Source organism: Strongylocentrotus purpuratus, unplaced genomic scaffold (genome assembly GCF_000002235.5).
Source record: "Strongylocentrotus purpuratus isolate Spur 01 unplaced genomic scaffold, Spur_5.0 spur5_contig_817, whole genome shotgun sequence".
Classification (NCBI taxonomy): domain Eukaryota; kingdom Metazoa; phylum Echinodermata; class Echinoidea; order Camarodonta; family Strongylocentrotidae; genus Strongylocentrotus; species Strongylocentrotus purpuratus.
Window position 1 is genome coordinate 402,679 of NW_022145521.1, and position 23,646 is coordinate 426,324.

At 37.8% G+C, this 23,646-nt stretch overlaps 1 protein-coding gene across 1 annotated transcript; it reads left to right on the plus strand.

Moving 5' to 3' along the window:
* Nucleotides 1-5,953: 5,953 nt before the first annotated feature.
* On the plus strand, nt 5,954-23,418 carry LOC115921790 (P-selectin-like). The gene is made up of 16 exons (XM_030980000.1): nt 5,954-6,011; nt 6,416-6,478; nt 7,262-7,456; nt 7,679-7,873; nt 12,696-12,890; nt 13,467-13,661; nt 14,023-14,205; nt 14,692-14,874; nt 15,498-15,599; nt 15,941-16,060; nt 17,024-17,151; nt 17,840-18,077; nt 18,639-18,797; nt 19,399-19,422; nt 22,879-23,057; nt 23,395-23,418. The coding sequence occupies exons 1-16, from the start codon at nt 5,954-5,956 to the stop codon at nt 23,416-23,418; spliced, it is 2,241 nt and encodes a 746-aa protein (XP_030835860.1).
* The last annotated feature ends 228 nt before the right edge of the window (nt 23,419-23,646 follow it).

Sequence of the window (23,646 nt, forward strand, 5' to 3'; positions counted from 1 at the left end):
GGATTTTGTAGGTGAGACGATGTTCAACAGGAAGCCAATGCAGGGATTTAAGGACTGGAGTGATGTGGGCGAACTTGCGTGTATATGTCACGAGACGGGCAGCAGCATTCTGAACAACCTGGAGCCGCTTAACTTGAGACATAGGGATGCCATAGAGTAAAGAGTTACAACAATCGATGCGGGATGTAACAAATGCATGCACAAGCTGCTCAGCCGCCTTTGTGGTGAGATACTTGCGAATAGCACGAAGATTGCGGAGACTGTGGATCGCAAGTTTAACACTTGATGATACTTGTGACTCCATGGTCATATTGGAGTCAAAAATAACTTCAAGATTTCGAACTTTCTTCACTGGAGTAATTGATGACGAACCAATATTCAGATAGGGGGTTACCGACTTGGCGAGTTGCTGCTTGGAACCCAGCATAACAAACTGAGATTTGTCGTCATTGAGCTTCAAGTAATTCTCCTTCATCCAATTCCTAATGTCACTTATGCAGGCTTCAACACGAGCAATCCAGGCATCAACTTCCCCTTGTGTGGGAGAACACGAAAAGTATATCTGCGTGTCATCAGCATACATATGGTGCTTGAGATTATGCCTCTTGATGATATCATGAAGGGGAAGAGTGTAAATGTTGAAGAGTTGTGGCCCAAGTACCGATCCCTGGGGCACAGAGAAGCCAAGATGAACTGTCTTAGAGACAGCACTGCGTACACAAACCCTCTGCGATCTGTTTGAGAGATAAGATGTTAACCACTGGTGAGCCTGTCCACCAATGCCCATAGACTGAATTCTCTCTAGGAGTATAACATGGTCGACCGTGTCAAATGCACTACTCAGATCGAGCAGAATTAGCCCAGTTACTTTTCCACTATCCATTTCGGTGAGGATATCATTTTGCACTCGTAAGAGGGCAGTTTCAACACTGTGTTTTTCTCTGTAGGCTGATTGGAAGTTGTCTTGAAGGTTATTGTCATTCAAGAAGGACTGAAGACGAGCGGATACTATACGTTCGATAACCTTTGATAGGAAGCTTAGATTGACCACAGGTCGATAACTTGCAAAGTCTTGTCTGTCAAGATTCGGTTTTTTCAAGAGAGGCTTCACGAGAGCCTGTTGCATTGAGGCTGGAAAGCTTGCACATCGAAGAGACTTATTAACAAAGTCTGTAATATATGGTGCAAAGTCGTCAATGCATTCTTTTAGAAGAGCAGTAGGAATTGGATCTAACTCACATGATGATGTTGGAGAATTCATGACAACCCTCTTGATCTCACTAATAGAAGTTTTAGCGAAATCTGTCAAAACTGGAACAGATGATAACTCACAATGCTGTACACACTGTCCTGACGAAAGCTCGGCATCAATGTCATCACGGATCTTAGTGACCTTGTTGAAGAAATAATGACAAAAGTTATCAGCCAGTATTTGGTCAGAAGAAGCATCCGGAAGAACAGTTTCCTTCTTTCGGTGCAGCAGAGCGTCTACAACAGTGAAGAGACGTCTTTGGTTTCCTTCGCATTCTGCAACACACTCTGAATAGTATTCAGTTTTTGCCTTTTCAATTTCTTGGGAAACAACCTGACGCTGTGTCACATATGATTTGCGGTCTTCTTCACTTCTAGTACGCCTCCACTTGCGCTCAAGGCGTCTTCTAAGGCACTTAGCAGCATGGATCTTCTCAGTCATCCATGGACTCGAAGGTTTGATGATAACACTTCTAGTCTTTTTAGGTGCTAGCTTATCAAGAAGACTAGTGAGAGAGAGAGATCATATCTTTCGACAGACGAAGAGATGCTGCTATCCTCAATGTCAATTTCTGACAAAGATTCATGGACTCCAGATCGGAATTGTTCTCTGTTCATTGATCGTAGAGGGCGAGTTGTGACAGTCCTGCGAGAAGTAGACGGCTTTCTTAAATCAAGGTTACACTGGACAGCGTGGTGATCAGATACTCCAAGGATAACAGATACATCAGAAACAAGAGTGGCTGAATCCCGAGTAATAAGCAAATCAAGTGTATGGCCATGTAGATGAGTCCCTTCTCGTACAAGCTGCTTCATTCCGTAGGATGAAAGTATGTTCATAAACTGCCTTGCCCGTACGTCATTGAAATCGTCGACCCATACATTGAAGTCCCCTGTCAGGACAACTTCGGAGGGATCAAGAACAAATGAGTCAAGTAGGGTAGCAAACTCTTCAAGGAACAGACTATAAGGTATTCGCTGGCCTTGCTCTTCCACTATATCTGGGCGATAAATGACAAGGAGAATAAGTGAACGGGATTGGCATGAAACTCGGGCTTGATAAGCTTCAAATGACATGAAATGTTGTACAGCTTCTGACTTGACCGACAGTGAAGATTTGAACAACAGTCCGACACCACCTCCTCCTTTTCCTTGTCGATCCTTATGATTAAAGGTATATCCCTCAGGTATACAGTTTCCCAAATAAACATAATCGTCATCCTTCAACCATGTCTCGGTCAACGCGAGGATGTCAAAATCATTATCAAGTACAAATTCAACGATATCGGTAGTCTTATTCCTTACTGATCTAGCGTTCAATGTACACATCTTTGCCGAGAGTTTAGTAGGTACTACTGATATTAAGTTTCTAAAGTCAGAAACACGACATGAAGAATGATGTACACGATGTCCACGATGAGTTGGTTGCACTGAACATATGCCATAGTCCTGTAGTATGTGATAGGTATTCAGTGGTATCCTGAGATCAGCACACTTGGGTTGAAAAGACAAAAGGTCTTCTCTGGTGTAGGTGATTGTAGGCATTATCACAATAGAAGCTAATAGGATCAGGAGACTCACAACAATAGTCACCATGTTTTTCTTTACCTGTGATACTGGATACAACACTTCAGATTCTACGTCGATATCTTGTACAGAAAGTGGAACGTTGTCGACAGACCTTCCAAATTGCACAGGTAATCACATTTTCGCTACGAGTTTCATTAATCACAAAACAAAGGATTCACCGTGACCAAAAAGCTTTCCTCTGCTTTATGATACGCTTTCTCCAGGGGTCGTCCGTTATCGTATGGGGCAGTGACGTGATGCGAAACATGACGTTTTGGACATCATGTCAATATTTAGTTCTTCTCTTGATTACGATGACTGTGCTCACACAATATTGATGCTTTAATTTGTTCACGCTTGTTCCATAGTTGTGACGTGCTCCTTTCCTGACGCCTTCCCGCTACATGTGAGCCCGATTAACAATGACTGTGCACCTGAATCTACCATGGAATATAATTCAACTTGTTCCTTTTCCTGTGATACTGGATACAACACCTTAGATTCTACATCGATATCTTGTACAGAAAGTGGAGCGTTGTCAACAGGTCTTCCAAATTGTACAGGTAATTACATCTTTGTTACGAGTTTTGATAATCACATTCATCAAACAAAAGAATCGCCGTGACCATGAAGTTTTTTTTTCTGCTATATGATATGCTTTCTTCAAAAATCTACTGTCCTCAGCTTCAGCAGTGACGTGATGTTAAACATGAAGTTTCGGACATCATGTTAATATTCAGTTCTCAATTTAAGTAAAATGACTATGCTCACACAATAATTATGCTTCTAATATTTCATTCTTGTTTCATAGTTGTAACATGTTCCATTCCTGATGCCTTGCCGTCGCATCTCAGTTCACAGAACAAAAACTGTACATCCGGTTCTACAATAGAATATAATTCGACATGTTCCTTTGCCTGTGAAACTGGATACAACATTTCAGATTCTACGTCGATATCTTGTACAGAAAGTGGAGCGTTGTCAACAGACCTTCCAAATTGCACAGGTGATTACATATTCTTTTCCAGTTTAGATATTCACAAAACTATAGATTCAACGTGACCAAATAGCTTCCCTCTGCCTTGTGATATGCTTTCTCCGAAGGTCTACTGTTTTCAGATTAAGCAGTGACGTGATGTAAAACATCTAGTTCCAGACACCATGTTCAAATTCGGTTCTTTTTTAAGTAAGAGGACCGTCCTCTCACAATAATTATGCTTTAATTTTTTTCACGCTTGTTCCATAGTTGTGACGTGTTCCATTCCTGACGCCTTCCCGCCATATGTGAGCCCAATTAACAATGACTGTGTATCTGGATCTACAATAGACTATAATTCGACATGTTTTTTTACCTGTGATACTGGATACAACACTTCAGATTCTACGTCGATATCTTGTACAGAAAGTGGAGCGTTGTCGACAGACCTTCCAAATTGCACAGGTAATCACATTTTCGCTACGAGTTTCATTAATCACAAAACAAAGGATTCACCGTGACCAAAAAGCTTTCCTCTGCTTTATGATACGCTTTCTCCAGGGGTCTTCCGTTATCGTATGGGGCAGTTACGTTATGCGAAACATGACGTTTTGGACATCATGTCAATATTCAGTTCTTCTCTTGATTACGATGACTGTGCTCACACAATATTGATGCTTTAATTTGTTCACGCTTGTTCCATAGTTGTGACGTGTTCCATTCCTGACGCCTTCCCGCCACATGTGAGCCCAATGAACAATGACTGTGCATCTGGATCTACAATAGACTATAATTCGACGTGTTCCTTTACCTGTGATACTGGATACAACACCTTAGATTCTACGTCGATATCTTGTACAGAAAGTGGAGCGTTGTCAACAGGCCTTCCAAATTGCACAGGTAATTACATCTTTGTTACGAGTTTTGATAATCACATTCATCAATCAAAAGAATCGCCCTGACCAAATAGATTTCTTCTGCTATATGATATGCTCTCTCCAAAAATCTACTGTCCTCAGCACCAGCAGTGACGTGATGTTAAACATGTAGTTTCGGACATCATGTTAATATTCAGTTCTCAATTTAAGTAAAATGACTGTGCTCACACAATAATTATGCTTCTAATATTTCATTCTTGTTTCATAGTTGTAACATGTTCCATTCCTGATGCCTTGCCGTCGCATCTCAGTTCACAGAACAATAACTGTACACCCGGTTCTACAATAGAATATGATTCGACATGTTCCTTTGCCTGTGAAACTGGATACAACATTTCAGATTCTACGTCGATATCTTGTACAGAAAGTGGAGCGTTGTCAACAGACTTTCCAAATTGCACAGGTGATTACATATTCTTTTCCAGTTTAGATATTCACAAAACTATAGATTCAACGTGACCAAATAGCTTCCCTCTGCCTTGTGATATGCTTTCTCCAAAGGTCTACTGTTTTCAGATTAAGCAGTGACGTGATGTAAAACATCTAGTTCCAGACACCATGTTCAAATTCGGTTTTTTTTTACAAGTAAGAGGACTGTCCTCTCACATTAATTATGCTTTAATTTTTTCACGCTTGTTCCGTAGTTGTGACGTGTTCCATTCCTGACGACTTCCCGCCACATGTGATCCCGATGAACAATGAATGTTCGTCTGGATCTATCGTGGAATATAATACAATATGTTCCTTTGCCTGTGATACTGGATACAGAAGTTCAGATTCTACGTCGATATCTTGTACAGAAAATGGAGTGTTGTCAACAGACCTTCCAAATTGCACAGGTAATTACATATTTGTTACTAGTTGATAATCACATTCCCCAAACAAGGATTCGCCCTGACCAAAACACTTTCTTCTGCTATATGATATGCTTTCCCTAAAGGTCTACTTTCATCAAATGGAGCAGTGACGTGATGTAAAACATGACGTTTCGGACATCGTGTCAATATTCAGTTTTTCTCTTGATTACGATGACTGTGCTCGCACAATGATTATGCTTTTTATTTGTCATTCTTGTTTCATAGTTGTGACGTGTTCCATTCCTGATTCCTTCCCACCATATGTGAGCCCAATTAACAATGACTGTACATCCGGTTCTACAATAGAATATGATTCGATATGTTCCTTTGCCTGTGATACTGGATACAGAAGTTCAGATTCTATGTCGATATCTTGTACAGAAAGCGGAGCTCTATCCGCTGATCTCCCTAACTGTGCAGGTAACTACATATCCATTTTTTAGAAATACGTTCGTCGGTTCTAGAGATAAATGTATTGGCTCGACCAAAACAAGATATTCTAAATCTTTCTTTCTGCACTCGGATTCAAGAATGACGTAATGGCAATCAAGTTTCAAACATCATGTTAATTTAATGTCTCAGTCACATTCGCTGCGGTGGCCTTGGGTCTAAAACTAAGATTCTTCTTTTCCTTGGATGAAAGTGGTTACATCCAATATTTGTTTTAATATTTTTAAACCTTTGTTTTATAGTTGTGATGTGTTCCATTCCTGATGCCTTTCCGTCTCATCTCAATTCAATGAACAATGACTGTGCTTCTCGATCTACCATTGTGTACGGTACGACATGTTCCTTTGTCTGTGATACTGGATACACTATTTCAGATTCTACGTCGATATCTTGTACAGAAAGTGGAGCTCTATCCGCCGATCTCCCTAACTGTGCAGGTAATTTATATATTCGTTACGTGTCTTGATAATTACATTCACACAAAAAAATATTCGCTGTGACCAAATAGATTTTTCTGCTTTAAGATATGCTTTCCCCAGAGGTCTTTTGTCTACAGATTGGGCAGTGACGTGATGAAAAACATGATGTTTCGGACATCGTGTCAATATTCAGTTCTTCTTTAAAGGTACTATGTCCCATTTGCAGGCCAAAAAAACCGAAAAGGTAAAATCCAAACGGCATTTGAAAGATAATACTAATTTAGAACTTTCTTTAAAAAAAAGGGGGCTTGAAAATTTCTTTAAGTGGGAAAATAACGACTATTAGTTGTCGAATCGACTTATGAGCTATAGAGCCAGTAAGTAATAGTCTTATTTTCAGACCATTGTACCGAATGGTCGTACGTTTTATGCTACGCAAAGATTCAATCAGTTTAATTTTGGCCATTACAAGAAGTGGGTTATTGACGTAGACAAATGCTCATGTACCCTTAACAGTTCATTTTATGTATGTTATTACCAAAGAAGAAAAAAAGCAAGTCACTCACTCACTAGTGTCTGACAGTGAAGTCTAACATGTAAACGCGTTTCCTTGTATAATTTGAATATTAGGACACTGATAACGTTTAACTTTCACAGATAGGACTTACATGACATATTCATAATTCCTGCAAAGTTCTACAGAATTGGAAGTTGGCTGCAAAAGGGACATTGTATATTTAAAGTAAGATTATTGTCCTCGCACAATATTTATGGTTTTGATTTGTCATTCTTGTTTCATAGTTGTGACGTGTTCCATTCCTGACGCCTTCCCGCCACATGTGATCCCGATGAACAATGAATGTTCGTCTGGATCTATCGTGGAATATAATACAATATGTTCCTTTGCCTGTGATACTGGATACAGAAGTTCAGATTCTATGTCGATGTCTTGTACGGAAAGTGGAGCTCTGTCCGCCGATCTGCCAAATTGTGAAGGTAAGTACATAACCATTTCTTAGAAATATGTTAAAAAAGATTAGAGATAAAAGTTTAGCCTCGACCAAAACAAGATTTTTTAAAACCTGTGCTCGGATTCAACAATGACGTGATGGCAAACACGTTTCAAGTGTCAAACATCATTTAGGTTCCTTAGTTACCAAAGATGAATGTGGTTACATCCAATACTAATGCTTTTACTCTGTCATTCTCGTTTTATAGTTGTGACGTGTTCCATTCCGGATGCCTTGCCGTCACATCTCAGTTCACTGAACAATGGCTGTACATCCAGTTCTACAATAGAATATGGTACAACATGTTCCTTTGCCTGTGATACTGGATACAGTACTTCCGATTCTACGTCGATATCTTGTACAGAAAGTGGAGCTCTATCCGATGATCTCCCTAACTGTGAAGGTAATAACATAACCTTCTCTTAGAAATATGAAAATTGATTTTAGAGACAAAAGTTTTGTCTCGACCTAAACAACAATTTTTAAATTTGTCTTTCTGTACTTGGATTCAGGAATGACGTAATGGTTATCAAGTTTCAAACATCATGTTAAGTTAATGAAAAAGGGAAAAGATTATGTCTTCTATAATTAATGGGCTATTTCATACGGTTACGATCGCAGAAATTAACTCTCTGTTTGGAAGCTAAAATTTCACATTATCGGAAACGTTATCTTGGAAAAACAGTTCTTCATCATTAGGATGGATATACAAATGGGAAAACCAGCGGACGTTGAAAGTCAGGTGAGAAGCGATGGAAGAGATAGGGATGGATTAGGGAAGGAGGTGAATAACACGTATGCTGAGAAAACGACGGCCGACATACAAGCCCGGAGAGACCCCGGTTCGAAGCCCGTGTTCATGCGTCAGTCAGACATCCCAAATGCGGAGCGGAACCAGCCTACAGGGGAGGAGATTTATCTCACACTATCTAAGGTAGTATCTCCTAATACCATCATTGGCATGCGTTGAAAATGCGGAGAGCGACAAAGATAAGAAATGTAAAGATCGACAAGAAAGAAAAAGGAGAAGAAAGGGTTCAAACAAAAAATAGTTCAGGTAACTATACTCATCAGAAGAAAATCGAAGAAACGAAGGAGAAGCCTGGTTACAAATCAGTTTATAACAACTTTGAGATATTATATCAATGATCGAAGGTGTTAATTGTTTAAATCTCTTTTCTCTGAATGTGAGAGGGCTAAGAAATAAGCAAAAAAGAAATATGTTGTTTCAATTTCTTGTTAGACAAAAGTCAAATGTAATTTTATTACAGGAAACATTTTTGACAGAAGAAATAAAAAAAAAAATTGATGAAGAATGGGGAGGTAAAACTTTTCACTCGTTTGGAACGAAGCATAGCAGGGGTGTTGTAATCCTCATAAAGAAGAACGTGTCATTTCATACCAGATTAATTCACCTATCAAATGACGGTAGAGTTATAGTGGTTGAAATAGAAGCAGGAGAGAGAAAAATGTTGTTGATTAATGTCTATGCACCAACTGAAAAAAAGAACAAAGATGTGTTTTATGAACGTCTATCTAGATGTATAAGAAATGTTGACAAATTAGATTCCTATGCATTGATTATTGGTGGTGACTTTAATTGTGTTAACGATGCGTCGTTTGATACTATCGGATGTAGAACAGTTTACAAACAACCTAAAGAATATATAAAGTTACTGAAAAAATATGGTATGATTGATATTTGGAGAAAAATGCATAGAGATATAAAACAATTTACATATCGAAATACTCATTTAAAAATGGCGTCGAGAATTGTCTTTTGGATAATGCAAAGTACCTTTAAGGAATTTGTACAGCGCACATGTATAAAACCTATATCTATGTGTCCAGATCATTGTGCTATTACCATAGAGATTATGATATCTGGCGTCTCCAGAGGACCATCGTATTGGAAGTTTAACAACTCCCTGTTAAAGAATGAGGAGTATAAAATTGGTGTTAGAAATGTTATCCGGAACGTGACATTTTAACATAGGACAGAGTCTGACACTAGTTCGCAGTTTGTGTGGGACATGTGTAAATTAAAGATTCGTGTTTATACTATTATGTTTGCAAAAAAAATTAAATTAAATGAAAGGAAAGTTTTATTTGAGTTAGAAAATAAATTTGAAAGATTGCACGATCAAGTATGCAACGGAAGAAAACGAGAAGAAGAGTTGACTAGTGTAAAAATAGAGTTAAATGCGTATTACAAATATTTATGTGATGATGCTAGAGTTAGAGCAAGGGTAACTCTGTTTGAAGAAGGGGAAAGTAATTCCAAATATTTTTTAGGCTTAGAAACAAGAAACGGTGCAAAACGATCAATCTCTTGTTTGAGGATTGGGGGAAAGTTGGAGTACGACAAGGACAAAATCTTAAAGTTTATTGAGAAGTTTTACTCAAGAATCTATAGGTCAAATGAGTGTAATGAAGAATTAATAGATTCATACATGACAGAAGTAGAAATACCACGTCTAAATAGACACGAAGCAGATGCATGCGAAGGGCTCGTTAGAATGGAAGAGATTACTGAAGCGATAACAAGTATGAAACCTGATAAAGCACCAGGGTTCGACGGTTTAAGCGTAGAATCTTATAAAGAATTTTGGTCAGAAGTAAACGATCTGGTTCTTCATAGTTTGAACGAGTCTTTTGAGAAAGGACACTTAAGTTATTCACAAAGGAAAGGCGTTATTACTTTATTGTTTAAAGGTGGAGATAAACAGGAACTTGAAAATTGGAGACCAATAACCCTTTTAAATATAGACTACAAGATATTAGCGATGGTTTTGACCAAAAGATTACAAAATGTGTTAGCAGACATATTAATGAAGATCAAGTAGGCTATTTAAAGGGTAGAAGCGGTATTTATAATGCTAGACTAGTTCAAGACGTGGTTGACTACCATCATTTAACGGCTAAAGATGGGGCAATTATTTTCACAGATTTTAGAAAAGCTTTCGACTCGTTGGAATGGATATACATTGACAAGTGTTTGCAGTTATATGGTTTTAGGCAATCTTTCGGCAATGGATTGCATTGTTATATTCAAATCCAAGCTTATCAGTTACAGTAAATGGATGGTTTACTGGCAATATTAAACCATCTAGAGGCATAAGGCAAGGTTGTCCCCTGTCTGCCCTACTTTTTATCCTGAGTGTCGAAGTTTTAAGCAACAAAATAAGACAGAATGTAAATATTAAAGGTATTACTATTGGAAGACACAAAACAGAAATTAAGGTAGCTCAACTGGCTGATGATATGACAATTTTTGTACAAGACGTTAAATCCGGAAGGAAGGTAATAAATGTGATTGCAATTTTTGAAAGGGTATCAGGAATACATTTAAGTACGAATACAACTAAAGCAATATGGTTGGGCAAAACTTCTCCTTCAGAGACAATAAAAAATATAAGTTGGTGTGATACTTATGTTAAATCTCTGGGTATATACTTCAGTAAGAATAAATCTTTGAGTGTGAATATGAATTGGTCTCAAGAAAGATTCATTAAAATACAACAGCTTTTAAATTCTTGGAAACGGAGGAACTTGACATTTAAAGGGAAAGTAATTATCTTAAAAAGCCTTGTTATTTCAAAATTGATTTATACAGCTCAAGTTTTATCATGCCCTATGGAATGGATAAAAGCGTATGAAAAGTTATTTTATAATTTTTTATGGGGTAATAGAGCAAAAGTGAAAAAGGAAAACATGATAAATACTCTTCAAAATGGAGGCATGAATATGGTTGACATGTGTACGCAATTTATGTCTTTACGAACTTTCAGAACTCCAAGAAAAGAAAGAGAAGTGGATAATTTTTTTTGACTATTGGATTGAAAAACTGGGAGGGATTGATATTATTATGAACTGTAAATGTTTACCAAAATATGTGACTTTTATAGAGGGAAAATACCTGATTTTTATTGTGACTTACTTTGTACTTGGTTTACTGTAAAGCATGTTAATTATGTAAAAGATATACACCACACCTATCGAAGTGTTACAAAAGAAATGATTTGGTTAAATTGTGATATCAAATTTAAAGGAAAAGCACTGTTGTATAAAAATTTGATAAAATCGGGTATATTATTTTTAGGGGATATAGTGATAGGAAATAGATTTTTGACAGTCAAAGAACTGAAAGATAAACTTATCTATTATGATGGTAGATGGTTGAGTGAATATGCCAAAATAAGAACCGCAATACAACAAAGATGGAGGCCAATCATACAATATGGCGAACAAGTTTATGATTTCAACGATTACAAACGTAAATCAGTTATATACTCTAATTTGAACTTGAATAGTTTTGAATTTTCAATGCACTCTATTACTGTGAAAAAAAAATATACGGAACTCATAAAATTAATCCAAAAACCATCTAGGGCGGTAGACTTCTGGAACAAAACCTTACAGACAAATTTTACTATTAAGTGGGATTCTTTATGGTTATTTAAATTAAAATATGCTCGTGATTATTATTTGATACAATTCAACTTTAAATTTATGTATAATATTTTACCAACACCTGTTAATTTATTCAAATGGAAAATCAAAGAAAACAATTTGTGTTATTACTGTTATAAACCTGGTACTATTATACATGTATTTTTTGAATGCGAAAATATTTACCGATTTTAGAACGTTATTGAAATATTATTATGTAACTCCTTCTGTAAAGATTTCAAATTCTCACCCATTTGTGTTGTATATGGTTTTCATGACGCAAAAGAAAATGTTACAGATATTGATTTAATACTTCATTATGCTTTATTTGCAATCTATAAAGCGAGTGTAGGAAATCAATTTAATAAAAATGTAGTAACGAGAATAATAAGCAAATATTTTTTGTTTATGTTGAAATACAAAATAGAAGTAGAGGAAAACAAAACTAAGACAACGAATTTGAATATTATTAAGTGGAAGAAGACAATTACTAATTTAAAATTTGCTATCAAGTAAATAGAGATATAATTTGATTTGACCTCATTTAGACATGTGATTAAGTGCTTTGTTATGAATATTTATGTATTACGATGTTATCCATGATTTTATCTGAATAAAGATTTATTTGAAAAAAAAAAAAAATGTTAAGTTAATGTCTCAGTCACCTTCGCTGAGGCTGCCTTGGGGTCTAACATTAAGTTTTCTTCTTTACCTAAGATGGAAGTGGTTACATCCAATATTTATGTTTTTATTTTTAAATTCTTGTTTCATAGTTGTAACGTGTTCCATTCCTGATGCCTTGCCGTCACATCTCAGTTCACTGAACAATGACTGTACATCTGGATCTACAATAGAATATGATTCGACATGTTCGTTTGCCTGTGATATTGGATACAACACTTCAGATTCTACGTCGATATCTTGTACAGAAAATGGAGCGTTGTCGACGGACCTTCCAAATTGCACAGGTAATTACAATTTCGCTAAAAGTTTTGATGAACGGATGCACAAAACAAAAGAGTTGCGGTGTTCAAATCAAATAGCTTTCTTCTGCAAGTTGATTATAAGTGATAATTAAATCTAGTATTGCCAGAGCTACTGACACATCTAAAGGATGTATTTGCTGAGGCATCAGCGTTCTAAGCCACAGACCCGGGTTTGAGTCCCGGTTGAGAAATTTGTTCAACCTTTGCAACAATTTCCAAAAATAGAGGATAGCAGCGGGGTACTTTAATATGGCTGCGCAAATACTATTGTCTCTTTTATTCTTGCATTGTTTATATTTCCCCAAGAGTTACCAAAGACCCTGTTAACACGATGCATTGAATTCATTTAGTCTAGTCTTTTGAGTCTAGTTGGAATATTTCTCCGTTCACACAATATCTATTCACAACATATGCAGTTTTCATTAGAGTTTCAAATGATGTTTGGATTCATGTATATATATCTTCATACATCTTTGTATATGTATATTTATTATTGTACACCTATTCATTTATATGTGTATTTAAACATGATTTGTGTATATCTTTGCCTTATCGCAGTTGTTACATGTTCCCTACCTACCGACTTCCCGTCACATCTTCGTTCAGTTGAAGACCACTGTGCTGCGGGATCCGCCACAGACTACAGCACCACTTGTTCTTTCGCCTGTGATACTGGGTATAATCTATTTGGATCCACCTCGTTGTCTTGCACAGAAAATGGAGCTTTATCCACCGATTTGCCAAATTGTACAAGTATGTTTGGTTGATTTTGCTATGTGAAAATTTGTATTCGTATTTTGTATTTGCCACTAGGGGTTCGGATTTATATATTAAAGACTGAAATATATGGATCAACAATCAAACAAAATGTTATAACATTATATAATGCCTGATGAAACAGTAGGACAGTTTCTGAAAAAAACACTTCTGTGCTATTTAGATCTTACAAAGAACCAACGAAGGGGTATTTGAACTTGTAACTGGAATAAATCTCATGAAGACATCTTCTTATCATGTTTGCCAATTGTTTTGTAAAGTGATTAAGTATTGATCACCAACAAATTTTGGAGTGGAAGGTACACGATTTCTTAAAACACTATGATCACTTTTGTAGGTGTGATGTGCGAGGTTCCAACGACTGCCGTTTCGGTAAATACAACCTGTAGAGAGGGGTCAAGAGTCACATACAGCACTTCCTGTGAATTCTCATGTACTTCTGGGGTACCGGAAAGTGGGAATACAGCACGCTTTTGCCGCGCTGATGGAACTTTTTCTGGCAGGGACCTTACTTGTGGAGGTAGAATATATCCGACATAAATTTGAAAGTTACATAAGTAACGATTGAAAATATCATCGTTCTGGCTATTAAGCATGGTTATCACATTTTAATGATTGAGTAACATATTGCAGTAGCAGAAGTAGCATACATAAAACCTATTAAATCAACGGATAGAGCTTTGCTCGTTGTGTAAATTTGAATAAAAGTCGCCTGTATGAACAAAAATGTAAAATGGGAGTTTTATTGCTACGACATTGAAGAAAATCTCACCCCATATAATAAGTATAGGTATTTCTTGGGGTGTATCATACACACCTTACAATCCTAATAATCTTACACAAAGACAGGATCATCACTGAACCGAAAGGTTGCTTTCCTTTCCCCCATCGAAACATTTACGATAATAAAGGTTAAATGCTTTTAAATGTTACATACCCATCCTGTGTTAAAAAAAGAGTTCGAATAACATTTTGCGAATTTCAACTTACCATCTCACCACGACAGAAGTGATGTGCAGCATTCCAGTCTATTCGAGTATGCTCTCATCATCACAGTGTCCTTCGGGAGGTCGCGTGGCTGTGGATACACTGTGCCAGTTTGAGTGTGAAAGCGGCGAGGTGACCCAACCGGCAATTATCAGCTGTACCAGTTCAGGGCAACTGGAGGCTGGTGTTCCTCAGTGCCGAGGTAAAAATCAGTTTGGAATGGATGTTTGTGATTTAAGAGGTGTTGATAATCTAGCTCATTTGGCAAAATCTCTAACAAGAACAGCAATGTTGGGCCCTCAATTATATTTTATATATACCAGCTCTGGGCAACAAGAAGGTGATGTTTCTCAGTGCCTAGGTAACAATGATTTTGTTAATTAAGGCTTTGATTTTTACCTTGAGATGTTGATAATCTCACATTGGCAAGATTTCAAGGAAGAACATCAATGAGAGGCCAAACCCATGATATTTTGATAAGGGAATTATCAAAAGCTAATGAAAAATAATTGCCCTAGAGATGATGATGATGAACAACATCCGGTTACATGGGAAACAAATAATTTAAGAATTAATTTGCTTGAAATTCTATCTGTGTATTTGTGAATGCACTCGGTGAAAAAAGTTACCGCAAATTATACCTGAAAAAAGAGTTTTAGTTCTGGGTTACCAAATCTTTCAAACAATGCATGGGTTCTTTCACAATAGCCCACACAGTAGTAGTAGGATTAAGAATGGAAATATCGTTATCCTCTAGTATGTTTGATATAAGTAATCTGATGATGAAAATGTAATAGCTGCATCCACAGTACTTTCCTTTCATAGAGACGTGTGGTTCCCAGGTCTGTGGCGAGGGCGAGTATTGCGGAGCTAATGTGACGTGCCTCTGTGTCATGGGTACTCGTACAACACAAGGGATCTGCTCGGGTACGTTTTATGTTAAAAGCGGATCTTAATTCACCTCAATTGACCAGTTCATAGTAAAACACAAGGTAAAAGTGACCCCAAATATCCACAGATCTTGTAAACATGGAGGAGTCTAACTTTGAGCATTTGAGAATAATCACAGCCAAAGTGATGGAGGTGCTTCCTGAATACCTCTTGTTTGCCCTCTTGAGAAGAATACTTCCAACTGTGTATCATTGAATGTCCAGTCGGTGATTAAATGAATAATGAATGCGTAATTGTTATGGGGCGGGGTTGTTAAACTTATAATTAAAATTGAAGAGCCCTCGGTTGATATACAATTCATATTTTGTTATTTTTAGATCCATGTGGAGGTAGCTGTGCTACTACTGAAAAATGTACTATCGAAACCGAAAGCGGAATATCCACCTGTAACTGCGCCCCAGGAAAGGCTAGAGATACCGACACTAATCAGTGCCTTGGTAGGTACGATATTATGAAAAATGATGGCGGGGGGGGGGGGGGGGGGGGACGCAGGCAAGTGGCAGTAAGATTGCGATTAAAAAGCGTCCATATTGAACTTCAAACGATTCGGAAGCTGCCATAATGAGTTGCAATAAATTCCATAAGAGACTTGACTTTTTGACACCATTCCACCTAAAGACTATGGAAAACGTAAAAGTGAATTTGTCACAATCAAATTTTGCATGAAAAATAAACGTTCTTTGATGGGCTAAAGTGCTTAACAAGTGTATAATAATAAAAGCGAAAGTACAAATTTCCTAATATCACATAAAAATATAAAAATCTTGGATGAACTTGATGAAAAAATTAAACGTATCATTGCGATCAAATCTACCCTTCCTAATAATGTTAATATTTCCGGAGTCTCCTCCCCTCTACATTAAATTAAAGATACGGACGATAAATATGATTTTTGTAATATATTTAATCTCTCTTAAACCACCCAACTTGATAATTAGAATACATTTGCTTTTATAGCCAAGTCTATACATGGCATGGCTTGGATCCACACATTAAGGGGCACCCGTCTTAATCGGTAGATGTCACTAGTTAGGGGGGGGGGGATATGGGAAATGTTTGGGGGTTGGGTGGGATCTGCGCCCCATAGCTACGCCAATAGCCACGTTAGTGGCTACATCTCTGTGTCTCTCTAAAACAGAACTACATCTATAATACCATATCTGTTTTTCTTGAAAAAATGTAATATAGTAGCCCCAAATTGTGCACATACTGATAGATTTCATATCATCTATGGCATAGTGATTACAGAAGGGAGACACAGAGGGAGTGAGAGAGCAAGAGAGAGAGAGAGAGAGAGAGAGATGGAGAGAAAGAGGGGAAAAAAAGGGGGGGGGGGGAAATAGCTTTCCATATTTGGTCTATATTCGCTAATTTTCTTGCTGTACCTATTTCTCAATCAGATGCTGTAATTATGGAAGGAACGATTAGAGTATTAAATTTCAACGGTTCCGAGGCCGTTTATTCAGATGCACTGGGAAACACGAGTAGCTCAGAGTTCCAGGAAATTGCTGCACCATTAGTAGAACAGGTAATACCAAGTCATGGAAATGTATACAGAATGGGAAAAATTATACAGTATTATGTTTGATATTAACCGAGCCTTTTACAAATTTTTTCAGACGCGCGTTTGACAGTTAAAATAACAATTAGATGAAATGTTATAGATAAAAAAAAACACATTATAGCAAGTGGGAGAAATCAGGGGTTGAAAAGTAGTCTCGTAACTGGGAGGTCTGGGTTAGAAACCACGTCGATGGTTAGACCATGTAGGTCCATGGTTAGACAGTACCAAATCCCTCGGATATGGTGTAAAGCCGTTTGTCCCCTGGTTGCTTACTTACATGCATGCACAAGTTTTCTAAGCAGTGAGCTAAAATAAATTCAAACAAAATCAGTGGCGGATCCAGGATTTTCCAAAAGAGGGGGGGGGGGGGGGGGGGGTAAATGTATGGAATTGCTAGCGCGAAGCGCGTAGCCTTTACTGCGTGGGGTCCAAACAATTTTGAATCCTAATGTGCTATATGGTACATTCTGAGGCTGTTCTGAATGCGTAAACTGAGTATTTATGCATTTAGTTTTTTTCCTGCTTTTTTCAAAAAGAAAAAAGGGGGAAGGGGGCGTGCGCTTCCCACGCGCGCCCCTTGATCTGGCCCTGAAATTCCACTGAAAACTCTTACCTGACATCCATTTTTAATTTTCTTTTATACTATTCCTAGATAATGTCTACCTTTTCTATGGCTAACGTCATCCCTGATGACGTCACAATAACCAGTATTAGGAATGGCAGCTTGATATTCACATACGAGCTCCTCGTCGCGACGGATTCTAACCCGGAAGAACTTGCCAATGAGCTGAGCGTATTTATACGGCAGCACTTGGAAAGTAATGGAGGGATATTCGATTCTTCAGGGAGTACCACCTTCTTGGCGGATTCTAATGCAACCCTGTTACAAGGTCTGATCGATTTTCTTTTCATAATGTATATTGATGATTGATTTATTTAACACATTCGGGTCTTTTAGCGGAGGATGCAATCCTATCCAAAACGAAAGTTATTTGATAAAGCGCTCTTCCGTGTACTTATAAAGCGCTGCACACGGTGCTTCATACGTTGGCTATTATGAAAGATAGGAATAGGGATAGAACCCTGGTTTCTAAATACAATAACATCTTTCAGTATGATAATAAGGTTAATGATTCCAGGCCATGGCTGATAGCAGTTTAACGAAATTCCAATCATGAATACAAGATGAAGAGTGAAGCAAGAGATGTTCATTCAAACTTAATAGCATACGTTTAACAGCTTTTTGAAAAGAGTTTGTCGACTTAGATTTCGAATCTCAATAGGGAAAGAGTTCCAGGTATCTGGGCCAGTCTGTCGAATTGTTAAGGGCTAATACGGTTTGACGTATTGCTATTGTTATCAATCTTATTATTATCATTATTTATTTTTGATTGTTATTATTATTATTATTAATATCATCATCACCTTGATTTATATCACATTATTTGCAGTTGTGGTAATGGACGAATGTTCGGATCCCGAGCTAAATGATTGTTCGTCAAACGCAAATTGCATGGACCACAACATGGCAGGTGGATTTACATGTGAATGTTTCTCGGGCTATCGTGACCTCTTCCCCAATGTACTTCCGGGCCGTTTCTGTTTTCCAAGTTAGTAAACAATATAACACGACCCGCAAAGACTTTCGAAATATAAACTGAAAGAAATGTCAACAGCCTTGTCTATCATCATTTGATAGGTGCTTACATTACAATAATAATGATGATCCGTTACACAATCCGAATGTTTGCTGTGAATAATGCAATAGGGTATTGAAGTTATCCATGAGTTTATTTCTGGAAAGTAGTTGCAATCGTTTTTTTTTAATGAATTCATGATTTATATCTATTCATTCATGTTGAATGATTGACCAATATGCTGGTGGCTGGATAGAATTTTTAAGCGTTTAATTTGCTAAGAATATTCAAAGAACCAGCATAATGTATGCCCAAAACCATCTGAGAAATAGCTCAGTAATCTGCTTAGTAGTGATTTGATATTTTTCAAGAGCAAGATATATTGAAACAGTTCAAACCTTTAAGAAATTGTACGAATCTTCATAAACCCTTACCGTGCCGTACACGTTGGAACAGAGGGAGGTTTTGATGTTTTGATGTTATATCAAGTTCATGAAGTTTTCAGTGACTTCTATTTATATTTAACAGCTCTAAGTTTACAAGTTCTCTCTCTTTCTCTTTTGAATCCATTAAGATTATTCTGAAGCTGCTAATCCCGGTAAGTCACGTTTTTGCACACTTATTCTTGTTTCATTAAATACCAATGCAAATACGTTAAAACAAGTATCTTGACACATTCGTTATTTATTTGCCCATGGTCTACGGATTTTAGTTTCCATAATAAGGTACTTATTTTTCATAGCGATTCCATCTAATTAAATGTATCCTTTGCCATTCCATTTATTTTCTTTATTTCATGAATAATTTTAACATCTGATGGTTTATAAGAATGAATCCGTAATGAAAAATAAAAAAGATTTCATGAAAACCAAAATCCTTGTCTTAAAGTCATAAATCTGGTTCGTTTTTGTCTACGGGTGTAAGTGTTTGAAAATTAAGAGCTTACAAAAGGACAGAGGCTACAGAAATAAATTAGAGATTGTAAGTTTACTTCATTGTTTCCCCTTTACTTTTTTTTCATGGGGGTTTTTCGGTCTTTTTTCGATATTATCATACACTCTTTTTCTCGTTGTTTAAATCCAAGCATTTATTCATACTTTTTGTTACCACATTACTTTAAAACTAGCAGGACCCGCGGAAATCCGCGGGATTATAGAGGGGGCGGGGGGTGTAAATAGATATATAGAGACTGTCTCAATTAAAACAACCAAGAACTTTATTTGCTATTCAGGCCATTAAAAAATATACATGTTTAGCGTCCCCACCCGCTTCCTTTTTGGGGGCCGCCTCCTATTTTTTTTAATTTTTTTTTTAAATTTTTTTTTTGAAAGAAAAAAAACATGAAAAGCACTGCTAAAATGTATTTCTGATTAAAAAAAAAAAAAAAAAAAAATTGTCGGCCGCCATCTTGAAAAATAGCCCGAATGCCAGGGAAAATGTACGGAGCGGCCATTTTGAAAGAAAAAAAAAAGAAAAAAAAGCGCCTCCTCCTTACCATTTTTCGAAAAAACAGGACGCTATAAGCATGTTTTTTTTTTAATTTGGCCTTATATTAAATTTAAAAAAACAATCCAACTGTACCGGTAGTTATTCTTTAAGCCACTGGAACTGCGTAGAGTTCCGTAGTGTGGCGTACCGACTACGCAGAAGTTAGGCTGCGTATTAATGGGGAAATAGTCCCTGCGTAGGTTATGCGTAGGCTGGCGTACAGGTTTGCTTATGGTTGCTTACTGTGTGGAAAGCTTTTACTGCTTTGTCAATCTGGCGTAGGGTAGCGTACTGTTGCGTAGTCATGTAGCGTACTGTTGCGTAAAAAGGCGTACTTTCTGCGTCAAGTTTCTACGCCGAAAGTACGCGAACAAAATTAAACATGTTGAATTGTTTTTGTTCACCTTGTGTACCCCTTTCCGTCCCTCAGCATATAGTAACGTAGGCCAGCGTAGTTGGTACGCAACACTACGTATTGACCCCACGCCAATTAGTGACCCGCAAGTGTCACAAATAAGGTATTTAAAATATGCACATCTGACCCTAATTAAACGCCTAAAACCCCCGAGCTTTCGGGGGTTTTATGGCCCCTTGAAACCCGTGGACCCCACGCCTATATTATATATACACTCAACTCGCTGCGATCTGATCTCTCCCCCCCCCCCAACTTTGAAGAATGTAACCCCCGAGCTTTTGGGGGTTTATGGCCCCTTGAAACCCGTGGACCCCATGCCTATATTATATATATACACTCAACTCAGGACCCGCGGAAATCCGCGGGATTCTAGAGGGGGGCGCAGGCAAAAAATTAAGTTTTTCATTTCAGGGGCTCCATTTCAAATTTTGGGGAAAATTTTTGGGGCTACTTTTTCAACTTTTGGGGGCTCTTTTTTCTGGGGCTAATTTTTCATTAATTCATAAAAGGATAGGCCTACACTTTGTTGAGATTTGTTTAGTATGCTAAGGTTTCAGGCTTCCTACTTCATAATTGCCTATTTAAAAAAAAAAAAATTCTAGTTCAATAACTAAGTTTTCATGCATTGATTTGATGCAAGAACTGTAACATAATAGACCCTAGATTGTGATTATTTCTGACCATGAATTTCGATCATCATTTTTCAAAGTAAAATTTTCACAAGAAAATCAGACAGTCGTTTAAAAACGTAGACATTAGTAATACTTTTACTAATTCTAAGCTCAGGTTTCTTAAATCTATTCACGAAACTATATTGAAATCGCGGCAATAATGATGCAAACCAACAGATAACAATTTCAAAGTGTCAAATCTCTTCGACTCACTGCAGCGTAACTCTAGGAAGCTCAACACAGCCGCCGCAGGCGTCGGACGCCTACGGTGCGCGGTGCCGGTGTCGGAGCTTCCTGCAAGCTCATCGCAACTCACACACACGTCACAGCAGCACTGCACTCTGTGTTGTCTGAAGGCAGCTTGCGACTGAAATGTCAGTCCAATGGTTTTCTGGTGAAAACTTTCCTTTAGAAAATGACAATCAAAATTCAGTAAGCATGGCCGTAATAATCACAAAATAAGCTTTGATTTCATACCTCCATTCACGAAAACTATATACAAATCGCGGCAATCATGATGGAAATAGGTCTCTAAGTTTGGACGTCGACGGGAAGCCCCGTGGCTTGTGCAGCGCTACTACAAAGGATATCCTATAGAAAGATGCTTTACTCGGGTAATCCCGACCCTGTGCATGGTGCATTTAATACGCAACTTAATGTGAGTGGATGGTCATCGGTCGTGTGTCTACGGATGCAATGTTGAATATCCATGAGGTATCTCTGTCGTCACGCATATCCTGCATTATGCATGTCGCGTCTGTTTTCGCCCTGGACGTCGACACGGAGGAGGACCTCGGGCGGAGTATAGCCAATTCCACAGAGTAGACTCTCCCGCGGACGATGGCACCGGGCACGGGTACCCCGAGGGCAGGGTTCAGGAGGAGATAGCCGCACCAACTTCGGTCGGCGCTCTCATTAAAAAACAATAGAATACAAAGGCTCGCCGAGACGTCGCGCCCCCCGCGGAGCCTTAGCGTATTACTTATATAGATTACCTGCAGATTTTCTTTGGATTCTGCTGCTAAAACTGTATCGTCTGCATAGCGAAGGTTGTTTATATTTTGACCTCCAACCTTAACACCATTGTGATCCTTGATCGATCTCATAATCTTTCACTGTTAATGTTAAAGAGATCTGGGCCCCGTCTTACAAAGAGTTGCGATTGATCAAATTCAATCGTAAGTCCTCCAATCAATCGCAAGTTTGCAATCTCATATCTCTTATGTACATAGTTGCGATTGATATCAACTCTTTGTAATACAGGGCCCTGGTGACAACACACAACCTTGTATCACACCTCTCATTATTGGTATGAACTGACTGATATATCAGCTCTTAGCCTGTGTATATGAAACAGGGGAAGGGTACGTGGATTCGAACCCACGATCTTTCGTTCAACAGGCACACGCTTTACCGATCGAGCCAACTCCCCTAAACGGGGAAGCAATACACTGTACTGCGTTTTTTTTCTCTGTTACAGGTGCTGCTTTACCTAGAAACTATGTGTACATTGCTGTCGGGATAGTCTTTGGGATTGTATTCGGGCTCATGATGCTGTGTTTACCTATAGTATGCAAACGGTCCTACGTTAGAACCAAATGGAGGCAGACATACGAGGAGAAAAGCGTTTACAACTCGACCATTGCCGAATCTCACAATGTAAATATTAACCATTTTCATACACAAGTTCGGTCTAACATGTCTTGGTGGCTATTTTTCTACAAAGGCTGCTGGTCTACAGTGGCCATGCAATTTGTCTCCCTTAAGAAAGAAATATGCGTTGTAGGACCTGTCTAGTCACTTCAGTGGCTTTTTATAGACAGTGTTTGACTGTTTACAAATTTATTTGACATTGATATTTATAACAGTGTAATAACCAGATCTAGAATGACCAATCAATATGAATTGGCCGTACTTCACAGAAGTTTAGTTAAAATTGAAAAAAAAGTTATGTGATTTGACTCATTTCCTATGAATACGATTTACATTATTAAAGGATTCAATAGATATCGCCGTCTGAACATGTATCACAAGTCTATGTACTAGAGTTTACGACAAATACCAAATGTATCAATCTAATGTTGTGGTAATCCAGTAGCTTCGTACACAAGATTTAGACGATGACATTTTCAAATTTATTTACACACGGTACACTTCGGTCAAGTCATATTTTTCCTCAAACTTTGCTTTCTTACTTAGAGAGAATACCCGTATCTGAAACGTAACGGAGGCCACTTGTTTGACGAAT